This window comes from Toxorhynchites rutilus, chromosome 2 (genome assembly GCF_029784135.1).
Source record: "Toxorhynchites rutilus septentrionalis strain SRP chromosome 2, ASM2978413v1, whole genome shotgun sequence".
NCBI classification, from domain to species: domain Eukaryota; kingdom Metazoa; phylum Arthropoda; class Insecta; order Diptera; family Culicidae; genus Toxorhynchites; species Toxorhynchites rutilus.
This window is the reverse complement of record NC_073745.1, coordinates 274,790,298-274,804,796: the sequence shown is the minus strand read 5'-3', so window position 1 is coordinate 274,804,796 and position 14,499 is coordinate 274,790,298. Positions and strand designations below refer to the sequence as shown.

The window sequence follows — 14,499 nt, the reverse complement described above, 5'->3', positions numbered from 1 at the left end:
GAGCGGAACACATAGACGTAGGTTGTCGAGTCCAATTAATAATTTTGGTTGAACATGTTCATATTCTTCCACTGGAAGACCACGCAAATGAGGAAATCGTTGTGCTAATTCGCGGTACCTCAACGTTTGCGACGGGAGGAGTAAATTGTTCACGGTTCTAGCATGTCACAACTTGTGTTTGATCGAAATACCCTTCCCGGAGATATCAACCTGTACTATTATTGAATTTGATTCGTTCCTCTTAACGTTGCCGGTCCACTGAAGCGTTAAGGCTTCCCTTCGTCCTGAAATGCCCAACTTTTCGGCAACCGAGTCTTCCAGCAGCGTAAATGAGGAACCTTCATCGATGAAAGCGAACACCACCAGTGAAACATGCTTCCTAGAGAGAACGACCGGTAATATTCGGAAGAGAGGCCAAGTTATATCTCCAAGTAGATAACAACATTATCGGGGTGACACGAGTGGAGGAGCGTATGGTGTTTTAAACGACATCCTTCGATTTCACAACCTCGCCATGATCGACACGGCCACTTGCCATGACTATTAAGACACGTTTTGCACAGTCCTTTTTGTTGAACTAACTTCCACCGCTCGTCAACATTGGCCGCTTTAAATTGTGGACAATCTGCTACACGATGGCCATCACGACCACAAGAAGTACAAACTTTAGTTGGTCTATTTGAACCCATGAAGGTTCTACCTGTTGTTGAAGACACAGAAGATGAACCTTTTGTTGAGAGTTTAGTTGAACCGGAGACGTGAGTATGAATGGACCCAGTATCTTTTTGCCTCCGCTTGTCCATCCTTGATGAACTACCCGCACCAGGTAATTCGTAGGTCACTTCGCTAGCTGCATTTATCAGTCCCGACATGATGTTGCCGAAAGTCTCCAGGTTTGCTATTTGGAAACAGCTTTTATATGCAGCCCATTCCAGCCGCATCGATCCTGGATGTTTTTCCACCAGTTCTCTCATCAGAACCGGAATAGAAAGGTGATATTTCTGGTCGGCTGCAACAAGGTGATCCACGAGATTCTGCACCGAAAATCCGAAATCGATCAAAGTGTCGAGTCGGTCATGCCTAGGCGCCGACACGCGATGAATTTTGTCGATTAGCGAATAAATAAGCAGCTCGGGCCGTCCATAGAGTGTCCGCAGGGTCTGTATGACATGCGATACTCCTGATGGCAGAAGCAACCGACTCTTAACCGTCTCTAGAGTTCGGCCGCGTAGGCACCTCTGGAGGCGGATGAGGTTTTCCGCATCCGTGTAGCCACAAGCGATTGTAGACTGCTGGAAGCTACTGATGAAGATGGGCCAGTCTTCGGGGTTCCCACTAAATGATGGTAGTTCTTTGCCCAGCACTTGTCGCGCAGCGATGTGTTGCTGTGTGAGGACGACGGGATTCGAATACGACGTTTGATTCTCACCAGACACTTGTCTGGAGGGCTGATCGTTTGGGTTAGGATGAATCGATGAGCGATCAGGAGAGTTGACAGGTGGGTGGATTGTAGTACGATGAGGGTGTCCACCGATAAGAGGAGTGGGATGTTTCACGGGTCGAGGATGTTCATCGGGTAAAGCTGCTAGTTGTCTGGAAGCATGTCCACCAACCGACGGATTGTGTTCTTCAGCTTGCAGTACTGGGTCCCCAGGGATATTATTTGTATGGGGATGGATAATGTCATTTTCTCCCACCAAATTTCCGTTTCCTCCCGTTTCTCCAGCAGCTGCTTGTCCATCCAGCCAATCAGTTACCTTCTTCTTGGAATCCGGAATAGATCCTCCTCTACTGCTATGCGAAGTCGCTTGTCGAATGATTTCGTGTCGTGTTTCCATAGAATCTTTCCACAGCTGTGACTGCTTCGCTTTGAATTCCTTTTCCTCTTTCAATTTTCTTTCACGTAACCTTCTTTCTTCTTCTGCTAACTTTTTCTTCTCTTCCAACTGACGCTCTGATTCCTCCAATTCTTTCTTATTCATTTCCGCTTGTTCTTTCAGATCACGTTCCTTTCGTCGCAACTCCTCTTCTGCTATTTTCAGTTGTGCCTCTAGCATTGCTGCACGAACACTCGACGTGACACTTGCTGTCGGATCTAGTTGGCTTTTCTTCGAACTTGCTCGTGTGCTGCGAGTAGGACGATCTGTCCCGGGAAGCTGTAGCTGTTTGATCGGCTGCTTTTTATGGCCCCAAGCTTCGTGAAATACGACTTGCAGTTGTAACGTCGGTCTGAACGCTTGATCTCTTCGTTAACGCCAGCACAGCCAAAGTGTTCCCACAATTTGCACATACTGCACTCCACCATGTTCGTTTCTGCAGCATCTGGGCGATCGCAGGACTGACAATTGTGCAACGTAATCTCATGACGGTCCTTCACCACTTCATCACTCCGATACAACATCTTCGAACAAATTTCTAAAAGAAAATGTACGGTAGAAGACTTGAAGGGGGTTTCCAACTCTTTATAGCAAACGCTGGTTTGATATGCTGTTAGCTTTTAGCTAGAAAATAATATATTTAGTTTAAGTTTTAACAAAATATTGAATTAACCTACAAATTTGGTAAACTGATAGCGATTGAAGTTGTGAGTCGTCGGATTCTACGCTGCAGTATTTAGGACTATATAAATAAGTCCACTAGTTTAAGTGCAATTAATTTATGTAATGAATTTAACAAAATATTGATACAATCGAGAATACACGTTGGATTTCTATTGAGTTGTTTTTGTTTTGCCTCTGGTATAAACCAATAGCGATTGTTATAAAAGACCGCCATAAATTTCGTGAAGTTCAGGACGATGGTTCATTTCGCGTTACGTAAGCACAGCGCTGTTGCAATAGGGGGTCCGTCGTAACAGCACTGGTAATTCTTTAGAGCTTCCCGAAACTTGTCAGTGAAACGCAGGCACTTGCTCTCTTGTTTTGGTCATGGCTTGCACATTATCTGACTGCAGGTGTGCACGACTTTATATATGGATAATTTAATGATTTCTGTATTGATAAAGTATAGTTTTTTCTATGAATATCTTTATTTTGTGTTTGCACCTTATTTTTATTCCATAATCGCGTTATCCTCGGTGCCCTTGCCAGACTATTTCGCGGATGATAATGGCTTTACTGTATCTTCAATTTATATAAATAGAAATTGATCGCCACAACGGTATTTAAGAATAAATGAAATTTATTTTTCATTTTCGAGAAATTTATCGGTAATTATCAATAAAAAGGTTGTACTTCCCGGACAATAAATCCATATTTTTTGTATCGTTGAACTTCTTGGCTAGAATGTGTATCCTGATAGTAACGCAGAGCGATCGATTTATTTTCATTGGTTTAAGATGATAATGCCGAAATGACAGGATGAAGACACCGTCAAAGCATGATAGAATCGACATCGTTTTTCAAATGGGGGTTTTAGTTTAATTTTCGCTCAGCTGTATGACACCCGCCATGTTTTTGGTGCCAACATCTCAAACATCAATAGTATTTGTTTTCTTCAAAACAGCGATCCGCGTTGGCGGCATTGTACTTCGTTTACTAGTTTAGGGGAGCGTCAACGAATAGCTGGTTTTCAGTCGGAATGAACGTTTTCAAAATTAAAATTATGAATGAAAATTAGCTTTTCTATATCAAATTAGCATTCTATTTGAATTAAAAACATTTTTGTTTGCAGGTGGTGAAAAAGTCTCATACGAAAATTGTTTATGAAGACAATTTTATATTATAATAAAAAAAAACAGCGACTTTTGGAATTGTATAGCCATATGGTTTAATGAAAGTCAGAAATACATGTTTCAAGTAATTAAATAACATGATGTGAAAATTTTCATTCAAATTTTAAAATTTAAAAACCGGCTTCGTGTCTTCTAATCTGATAGAGATTACATCAACAAGTTTGGGACACAAATTATGGCCCTAATTTGAAGTCGCCACCAGACGTCGACACCATCGCGAATTACCAATTTACCACCATCTGATATATTGTGATGTCGATGTTGAACTTTTACATCAGAGGGATAGTGAGATATGCGATGACGGTAGGTAGAGTGAGATAGCGATAATCGTGTCATACACCTGTTTTCGCTCTTTACGTGAAAACCGTTTCGCCTTCATCTTTTGAAAACTCCCCAGGCGAAAATGTAACACAAACAACAAATTCTTTTATGAATGCACGAAGTGTATCTCACGAGAAGTGTTTTAAGCAGCGATGCTCTTCTTCGTTCTGGAATGCGCTTCTATTGAGATGTCCAGAAAGTTCATGCCGTATTGTAATAATAATTAAATCGAGACGCTGTTCAAGAATAACTCTCAGTACATGACACATGAATTGGCAGCTTCATTACAAATATAGCAGAACTCCAATTATCCACGAAATAGTCTGGCAAGGTAACGGCGAATAACGTAATCGCGGATTTCGCGTTAATGGACTAAAAATGAGATGCAAACACAACATAAAAATATTTCAGCATGAAAACTATGTTTTATGAATACAAAAACCATTAAACCATCCATATGTAAGGTCGTGCATGCCAGTGGCTTGGATATAACGTGAAAATAACGTAATAACAACATAAATGGAATTTGGATGAAACTAAGGAGTCATACACATAATCTCACGGGCAATGTTGGGAAACAAATAAAAAAAATTGAGTACAAATCGCTACTATTAATAAACTTTTTTATCGATGTAAAAACATAGCATAAAAAATAAAAACAAACTTAAATTAAATTACTTTATTACTTTTCCGATTTTTGCTCAAAAACATTAACAAATGTCCACGTGGACAACAAGGGGAGTGGAATAGAAAATGTCCACGGAGGGGAGGGGGGTGTCTAAAATCGTGCTGTTTATGTCCACGTGGATAATCTTTCTTAGGTGAAATACTTGTTCGACCGAACACGTTTGTTCCTTTGATTGGAGAAGCATATGACATATGAGTGCATGGGAGAAAAAGAATTTTCAAAAGGCAAAGTGCACTTAAAAAATAAAATTGATTGACTCCGCATCACCTTGGTCAGTACACCCCAGCAAACATTCAATCGTATAACTTTTGCACATGCTAGGTTGCATATTAATTTGTATCAAATTACAATCGTGTCAAATATCAATCAAAGTATACATCATGTGTATCCGAATTCGCATAAAATGCAGAAAAATTGATTTTCTATATCATTGATGAATTAAGTCACATATCGGTATAACCTAAAATTTGGTTGGCATATAATGCGCCAAACTGGCAAATGCATGCAAAAGTGGAGGCCATATACATACATGGCATGCTTACCGAACTTGTTTGGATGAATATGCAACTTTTACCGGCTATAATAGCGATTATGTTGAAATTGAATTGCGATCTAATATGAATATATTCATGAATTGTGAAAGCACCAAATACGACTTTTGCCATACTCATATACGATTTATTACAGACATAGAAAAAAACAAATGGCGCAAAATATTTTCGTGAAATGTATATTATAACCTCACGAATCGCCATTGTTATATATGAGTATTTTTGTTCGTAGAAACAATAATTGTTTGATTGACTTGTGTTGGGAGTGGTATATGAATGTTTAAAATGACACAGATTGATGTTTGGTGAAAACTGCTCCGATGTGGGTTCGAACTTCGGTCGTCTGGATTATCATCCACCGGCTATCTCGCGCGGCTATCTGAAATTTAATTCAACAGCGGTTAAAACTTTCGAGTGCATCAGAATTTCATTGACATTTCAATATGATGTAATATGTTCTTTATTAGGATCTAATATGATTTACCGTTTCATGATTTTCTTCAGCATGCAACACGATTTACTACAGTACTGAATCGATTTAAATCATACGCTTATACGACACACAAACTGCATCAGCGTAATATACGCATATGATGAGGGTTAAATATATTTTATGATAATGTACATCATAAAATTGATGATTATTATACCGAATTGCGACTTAATTTGATAATGGTATATAAAATCTAGTTTTTACATTTTATGCGATTTCAAATATACACGATACATACTTTGATTGATATTATATGCGATTTTGATTTATTCGGATTTCGGAAGACTTGGCATGCAACACGATTTACTACAGTACTGAATCGATTTAAATTATACGCTTATACGACACACAAACTGCATCAGCGTAATATACGCATATGATGCGGATTAAATATATTTTACGACAATGTACATCAGAAAATTGGTGTTTATTATACCGAATTGCGACTTAATTTGATAATGGTATATAAAATCTAGTTTTTACATTTTATGCGATTTCAAATATACACGATACATACTTTGATTGATATTATATGCGATTTTGATTTATTCGGATCTCTTGTAAGACTTGGCACGTGCAAAATTATACGATTTAATGTTTGCTGGGATTATATTCATTTTATCTAGCATTGTCGGTTTAAATCGCATATCAGTTCAAAAAGCATCGTATATCGTTATATACGGCTTTATATACGTATAAAATATGGCATATACGTATATCGCCTCAACTTTCGCGTGTATATGCATCATATATCATCCAAATGTGTCTTGGATATATGTATATCGCCTCCAATTATGGCTATTCATACGATTTAATGTTTGCTGGAATGTTGATCATATTTTATCTGTCAAAAAGTGTTAAATATTTGGCTCCAGTCAAACAGTGTACCTTTACCTTTACTTTTCCAAACACGAGAACTCATCGACATTCCCACCTTTTTGTACATGGCTGGGTAGTTGTCATTTGTAGAACCGGTGCCAATGTCCTGGAAAAAAGGTAATGGAGATGGTCTAGTTTCGACCGACATAGCATGCGCTGCCATACTATTTCGCAAATAGTGACGTCAGTTGTTGTGTTTATATTTGATTGCCCACCGCATCCATGTAAAAATGCTATTTTCAGGAAGTAATTTATCAATTAAAAACGTACATTTTTGTGAAATCACGTCGAAAAAGACGGATAAAGGTGATATTTCCAAGTGAAATTTTCACTCCCCCACGTTCATAGGAACAAACGAAGTTTCATTATTTTACCGTTATGAAATTGATGTTTTCGAAGGTGTCGGTGTGTATGTTGTGAGATAATAATCGCCAATAAATCAAAATTTCAGTGAAAATGTTACTGTTATTCATGAGAATTTTGGCTCAAATGATCATGCAACCGTGAGTACTTTCAACATTCTTTTGTTTCTTTCATATACATTCCATATTGAATGCAAATAATTACGACAAGATGTTTTGCTTGCTAATACAGATACACTTCGCCTACTGCTCCACCTCTATATGCATCATTGTACCGGTGCGTTGCATTTTAACTACCCGCAGCGCCAACTAGTGGATGTCCAAGCTTCTCAAGTACCGCTTCATTCTTCGATCGAGCGTTCAATCTTCCACATTCGGTGGAAATTTGCTTTGTGCTACAGTCAGCCATTGTAGTAGTGTACAATTAAATCGAATATTTCACCATCTGAATTGTGTCCTCCGCGCTAAAAAGTGAATCAATTGAAGCAAAAACATCGATCCTAACTAAATTAGCTTTGTTTGTGAGGTGAGTGATATGTTCTGTTTAGTGAATAAGCAAGGTACTTTTTTTTCGCACTTGTGCTTCGTTGAACCGGCACCGGACGCCATTTTTGTCAAGTGAAGAAAATTTTCTGGCGTCCTGATCTTAGTGAAAGTTCTTTTTTTGTATGTCGGCGTCGGAATAAATATTTTCTGTTGGTTGTGTTTCAGAATCCGTGTGAAAAGAAAATGACTCGTGGTGGCAGAGGATACCCACGCGGGGGCGGATCCCGTGGTGGTGGATCTTACCGGGGTGGCGGCGGTGGTTATCGCAGCTCCAATCATGGTGGAAGTGGTGGTTACGATGGAGGTCGAGACAACTCACGCAATCGTTATAGCGTTGGTGGAAATTCCTACGGAGACTCCCGTTCGTCACGGTATGATAACAACCGGTACTCCCGGCAAGATAACCGCCAGGACGGTAATTACAAACGTAATGATTCGTATAAGGTGAGTGCGTTCGGAATTTTGATGGACCGTACTGAATACCTGTTGTTTAAGTTACCTGAAACCAGCATGTGTTTGTGTATACCAATGTTATGTAATTGAGCGTTTCGGATAACTTTCTATTCATCATATTGCTACAGGATTCTAGAGATCGACGTTCGCCGGATAGAAAACGCCCAAGGACGGACCATTCAAATCAGGTAATTATGCTGAAATCAGTTAATAAAACTGTGCTTCCTAAACAATGGTATAATAGAATAATTCATACATGCTGAAAACTGCTCATAATTTTGTTCTCATTATGTCGATATACTGTAAGCTAATCTATTTTTTTCTGTTTACTGTACCTTCTTAATAATTCCAAATTTGAAGACGAAGAAGAGTAATAGAACAGATAGTATGAACTATTTTCACAAGCTTCCTCTATGAGACCAAAAATATTGCGTACTAGAACAAACCTCTAAAACGATGCGATACGATTCGATTCGAATGAATCCGAAAGTGTATTATTTGGTTGAATCGAGAGGAAAGCCGAAAATATCATGAACAAAAATACATATTATTAGAACATTTCTTCTCCATCGAGAGATCGAACGTGTGAGATCTGCGATCATGATTACCCGATTGATGTATGGAGAGTGAAATAAACGAATGGGAAAGGACAGATGAAAAAACAACCTTCCTCATATTTTGTTATGCCAGAGCAGACAGTTGAGGAAATGTTACATGTCTACTTTTGAATCGATGAAAAATGGACTGAAAACGTAGCCAAACGTGTCGGCGGCCGACTGAGCGGCAAGTTTCCGAATACAGATTTTGGGTGACAGTTTTGTATTGACCACGTAGAGCTCTAGTATATGGGTCCGCGAGATCATCATCAATGAAAGTTCGTACGATAGAAAACAGTTGAAAATCATGCGATCAGGATGAGTGCGATGCTGGAATGAGCCTTCCCCTCTATAGTTTGTGTTGTCCACTTTCATGGTGTATTCATGCGGAAATGCGAATCAAGTTCTCGAAACGAACAATGAACAATGAGTGTTGCTGAGAGATATCCACCAATGCGCTTCTTGAGACGATCTGGAAACAGGATCTAGAGACTTTATTTTTTCCTTTATCCAGCCGAAGCTGACAGGTTTCTAGAGAGAAATCCTGCTTACTGCTGACAGCCAAAACAGGATATGTTTCCTCTATTTGTTTTCTCTTTATCCTACTACTGACCACTCACTACAGCAAAATTTAGAAAAAATGCGGAACTGGGTACAGATACGAAACGGTTACAATGTTTTTGCGTTTAAAATACATACTAAGGGCTCACATTAGCACCAACCAAAAACAAAAAAATACCAAAAAATCAACAGAAAATACTCTTATTCATACTAATTTCTCAACCTCAATCTTCATCAATCCTGAAATCTTTCCTGCATATGGAACACGAATGCGCGTCCTCATTTGAATTGCGATATGGTCAATTGAAACCCCCAAACAAAACGACGAATCACGCGCAGGGAGGACGTCGTGATTACAACGCAACAGGTGGCAGCGGAGATTACCGCAGAGATAGTGCTGGTGGAAGTGGCCGCGGAGGCTCATCCAGCCGGTACCATGATACTAGCAGCTCATCGTACGATAAACGTGGCAATGATCATCACTCGTCATCGTCGGTCGGAGGCAGTGGAACCAGTAGCCGGGATAGATTTGAAAACCGGAGCAGCAGTCGGGGACGTGGCGCTGGGGATAAATCACGTGAATCCATGGGACCACCACGATCGGTGGCTCCACGAAGCTCGAATGTGAGAGGACCACCGCTGAGGACAACGCTGGGTTCGCGTCCCTCGATACCACTTTCGATGCGTCGGGGACCCATTCGTGGTAGAATTCCTAATCGTTTCAGGACCGATAGTCGTCGGGGCATCATGAACAGCCGGTTCAACAGTCGACGGGATATCAGAGGGCCAGTTCCGATGCGTCGGCGTTTTCCGCCGATTCGTAGCCGGGATGGCATTGGCCGGATTGGAAAGAGAACTATGGACACCACGACTCGTGTCTCGAGAAAGTAAGTTTTGAATAATCCACCAATCATCACGAAACCATTTAAATTTCATATTCTTGATTCAGCTGAAACCTCGCCATTTAACGGTATTAATTTTTCGAATGCGATCACGACTAATTTTTGAAAAGGGCTTATGCAAAAAGGGTATCACTTAGAAAATTATAACGCCAAAACGGGTTATTTGATCGAGTGGTATCTTAGGCAAAGTTATAGATTATAATTTTTGGCAGTGACGAAAGTTTCGGATCTATTTCAGAACAAACTCAACGATCTACAAATGATCGAATCTTATCCTGATATTCCACAAGCGTTGTGTTGTCTTTTGCGTAGAATTATGTGAATATGGATTTCGTACAATGCTGCTGATGGGAACAAAACACCGTAACAGAGTGGATATCGAAGACGAATTACAAAGAATTACGATATAACTTGAAAACTCCTTGTATTCTTACATTACATTACATTACTGACTCTCTTACAAGATACTGATAGGGGTGAAGCACTGGGATTAATTTTCGTAAAGGGGGAATTGAGCAAAAAAGGTTGAAAATCACTGTTTTATAGTTTCTGGAATATGTTATATTTTTGTGTGGAAACTCCTGAAGGGATAATGTTTTACTCGTAACATTTTTGTGTGTGAATTTGACATGTTGTTGACGTGTTTCCAAATTGAAAAAGTTCACAGAATATTTCGATCGCGATAATCTGCACGCTCAAATGTTACGAGTTAAACATTGCTAGTATTTTTTTTAAGAGAACATGAAAAAACATCATAGAATTTTTTTTTCTATGATTTTTAAAAAATTGTTTGATATTTTTAATGAGAACATAAATTATTTCCTACATTTTATTCCTTAACCAATATTTTGTAGGTCTTCTAGACTTTGAGTAAGAATTTTTTTTCGAAATTTTGAGGTTTTTCAACGTTTTTTCGGAAAATCTTTCAGAAAAAAAACTTAAAAAATATTACTATGAATGTTTGAATTGTGTTAAATCGTTTTTTTTGCCATTTTGAAACACGTCGAGAACATGTCAAACGCGGAATTAATACACTATTTCGCTATCTTGGCTATAAATAAAATTGTATAAGTTGTAAATTTTTCAAAGAAAACAGGAATAAGTTGTTAAGAAACTATCTCTGTAAAAGTGCCCACCTTTCGATGTATGACTGATTGGAAACTGTAAAAAAATTAAATTTTTAATTTTTTTTAAATATAGTTTTTTAAACATGTGGTTTCCATCTTTAAATTTTATTTTTAATTGTACTGAGTAATTTTTTTTAGTGTAGTACCTATACTTTTTCCAGAACCGCAAAACTGTAATCTACAACTTTGTCTAAGACACCATTTCGATCAAATAATCCGTTTGTGGTCTTATAGTTTTTATTTTCTGAAATAATACAGTTTTTGTATGATTTTTGCATTAAAAACTAGTCGTGATCGTATTTGAGGGGCTTAAAATGCAAGGGGTGTAAGTAACTCGATCGATTTCTCTTCATCAACTTTTTCTTTAGTTAATAACTCAACTGCAAAAACGTCCCAATTTAAGTTTGCTATAGAGTCCGATAGATGAGGTTCTGACCTATCTTCCACATTGCCAAATACAGTACGGAATGTATTTGCAGCTAAGTTATGACGAAAAGAGAGAGTCGATGTAGAGAAATCGATCAAATCACTTACACCCCTTTCATTCTAAGCCACTCATTTGATAAACTAATACCTAATACCGTGAAATGACGTCGTACCCAGCGCCGAACAAGTTGGCAAAATTTCAGCTAAATCAAAAATATAAAATTAAAAATTCTTCGAAAATTCGTGTTGATTGGTGGAAGAATGCCTCAGATGTAAACAGTTTGTTAAAATAATCGTTCCAAACGCAGGGCACTTATCAAGCGGGCGTTAGAAGCAGCCAAGGAATTAGATGATGAGCATACCACAGAGAATGAAGGTGATGACGATGAAGTCGATGAGGATAAGGATGTAACCGAAGGAGAGGGCGATGACATCAAGAAGGAAATTAAGGAAGGCGAGGTGGATGACGATGACAAAACAGAAAAGGAGGAAGACGACGATGAGGACGATGCCGATAAAACCATTGATAAAGCCGATGATGATAAGGAAGACGATGAAAAGGCCGATGAATCCAAGGATGGAGAAGACGGAGATGAGGGTAAGAAAGATGCCTCTGCTACTCCCAAGAAGAGTACCAAGAAGGCCCCGGCAAAGGTTAAAAGTTCTCCAAATGCAGACAAGACCGACGATAAAGACGGTGAAAAGCAGAAGAAGGACACGACTAAAATTACCACCAAGTATCGTTCGTCGCCTTTCATCAAATTGAATTGTTGTCACTGTGGAACTAAATGCTTCACTTTCAAGGTAATCGCGTGCTATAAGACAAACATGTACCAACTTGACTTATACTTTTTTTCTTCCCCACAGGAATACCACTCCCATCTATTCAGAGGACTGCATCGTTCGGCCATGCGTCGTTTGGCGGGAACTACACGCGACAAGTTAGCCGAGATGCGTCATGCCCAACGGGTGGCCCAGAAAGAAGAGGACGAAAAGGTTGAGGATTTCAGCGAACAGAAATCCTCGTACTGTCCATTGTGCCAGTTGAATTTCCGCCAGCCAAAAGCCGTTCACCAGAAGTCCGATGGTCACAAGCAAATGAAACGGTTCCTGATGCCCTATTGTACAACGTGCAAAATTGGTTTCAAGAGTCCGATGGCGTTCGAGGCTCATCGTTCTTCGATCGAGCACTTGAAGTTCAAAGCCCGCGTCGAGCGTTACGCCAGCAAGGATGAAGACGGTGATGATGGTGCGGAAATTGATTTGGAGAATTTCACAACGGTCGATGAGGTTGGCAATGTTGACGAGCCAACAGATACGAGCAAAGAAAATACATCGACACCAAAAAAGAGTGGATCAGCGGATAATAAATCCACTGGACGCCCCGGCACAGATGATGAGGATGATGACGATAGCGATGATGTGGATGGAGAAACCGTTATTGGCTCTGAACATGTTAAGAAAGTCGAGGTACAGTTTTGCGATTTATGTGATATGTATTTGCCACGACGAGACGAACAGGAAAAAGTCCTACGAACACATTGCAAAACAAGATCACATCTCAGGCTGTACATCCGCAATCGTGAGGACAAGAAGTTGCGAGAGCGTGCGGAAAGGATTCATAAGAAAAAAATCACGGACGCTAAAGCGCGGAAAGGTATGATAAAATGATAGAAATGTGTGTTCAACACTTTTGCTAACGGCTGAACATTTTTTAGATGCAAAGAAAGAGAAAGATGCATCTAACGCTTCTGAAGCGGATGCAGCCGTCAAGGAAGAACCAAGTGCGGAGAAAAAATCTGGCGAAGAAGGAGAGACCAAGGACGCAGCGGCAACTGATGACCAGATGTGGGAAGTGGTTGATAATGATCTCGGTGATTTACTGCGCGAAGTAGCTGGCCCTGCGGAGGATAATGAAGAGGAGGAAGACGATGAAAAGACCAGCTCCGAAAGGTACGACAAGTTCAAACATACCGAAAAGAACGGACTGGATCAGAGCAGCATTCACGATACCACGGTGGATGAAGATGAGGATTCAACTACCGAGAAGAAAGCCGCAGCAAACAAAAAGCCCGCGAATGGCGATGCCACTAGTGCAGATAAAGAGGTTAAGGCTGAAGCTTAATCAGAGGGACATGTTCTAAGATCTTTGTGTGTAACAAACATGCGAAACATTTTCCTTCGATTGCAATGAAGGTAGCGGTTGGAATACCTTCCTGTTTTAGTCGTCTTACATCCTTAACTAGATTTTCCGAATTGAAGAATAGAAGTCATTCAACACACACATATACAATTATGATACGTCAGTGTATTAGACATAACCAAGAAATAATAAAAATGCGATTTGAAGAAAAAATCGCAGAATAATATCTTGTTGTAATAGACTGAATCAAAGATATCACATTATTTAGAAACGGCACTTACGGGAATTAGGTTTAAAGAAGCGGCAATTGAATTTCACAATCCGAACGTGTTCTAATGTTTTAAATTATGCTACCAGTTCGCCTCAAATCCAAATAGTTTTCATGGCAGCAGTCAGACAACTGTGAAGTCAAAACAAAAACAAGTGTCTTACGCAAGGACAAAAGTATGCTAATCTGTTCCTTTTCAATAGGAAAACATTCGAAACAGTGACGACTATTCCAATTACTGGTTCACATGTAATTCGGACTCATTCTCATCCAAAGTTGAACCAGATTTTCCTCGGGTGTGGAATGGAGAATTTTAAACCCGATCGGGTTCCGGAATAGGGGTGACACTGCAAAAGCGACGCTAGTTTCTTCAGAGACTGCTGATTTTTGACCTTGGCAACAACGGCGCAGAACTTTCGGGTAAACTTCGGATCAACGCATCGGGTAGAA

General features: G+C 39.6%; 1 protein-coding gene across 1 annotated transcript; it reads left to right on the top strand.

Moving 5' to 3' along the window:
• Window positions 1–7,358: 7,358 nt before the first annotated feature.
• Window positions 7,359–14,007, top strand: LOC129769317 (uncharacterized). The gene is made up of 7 exons (XM_055771485.1): window positions 7,359–7,553; window positions 7,739–8,017; window positions 8,155–8,214; window positions 9,523–10,070; window positions 11,947–12,442; window positions 12,506–13,295; window positions 13,357–14,007. The coding sequence occupies exons 2-7, from the start codon at window positions 7,757–7,759 to the stop codon at window positions 13,761–13,763; spliced, it is 2,562 nt and encodes an 853-aa protein (XP_055627460.1). The 5' UTR covers window positions 7,359–7,553; window positions 7,739–7,756; the 3' UTR covers window positions 13,764–14,007.
• The last annotated feature ends 492 nt before the right edge of the window (window positions 14,008–14,499 follow it).

Bases quoted from the DNA above. Each gene is read 5' to 3' on its own strand.
- LOC129769317 (XM_055771485.1), top strand. From the start codon at position 7,757: ATGACTCGTGGTGGCAGAGGATACCCACGCGGGGGCGGATCCCGTGGT. The intron at 8,215-9,522 runs GTAATTATGCTG...AATCACGCGCAG, and splicing joins GGACGGACCATTCAAATCAG to GGAGGACGTCGTGATTACAA. The intron at 13,296-13,356 runs GTATGATAAAAT...AACATTTTTTAG, and splicing joins GGACGCTAAAGCGCGGAAAG to ATGCAAAGAAAGAGAAAGAT.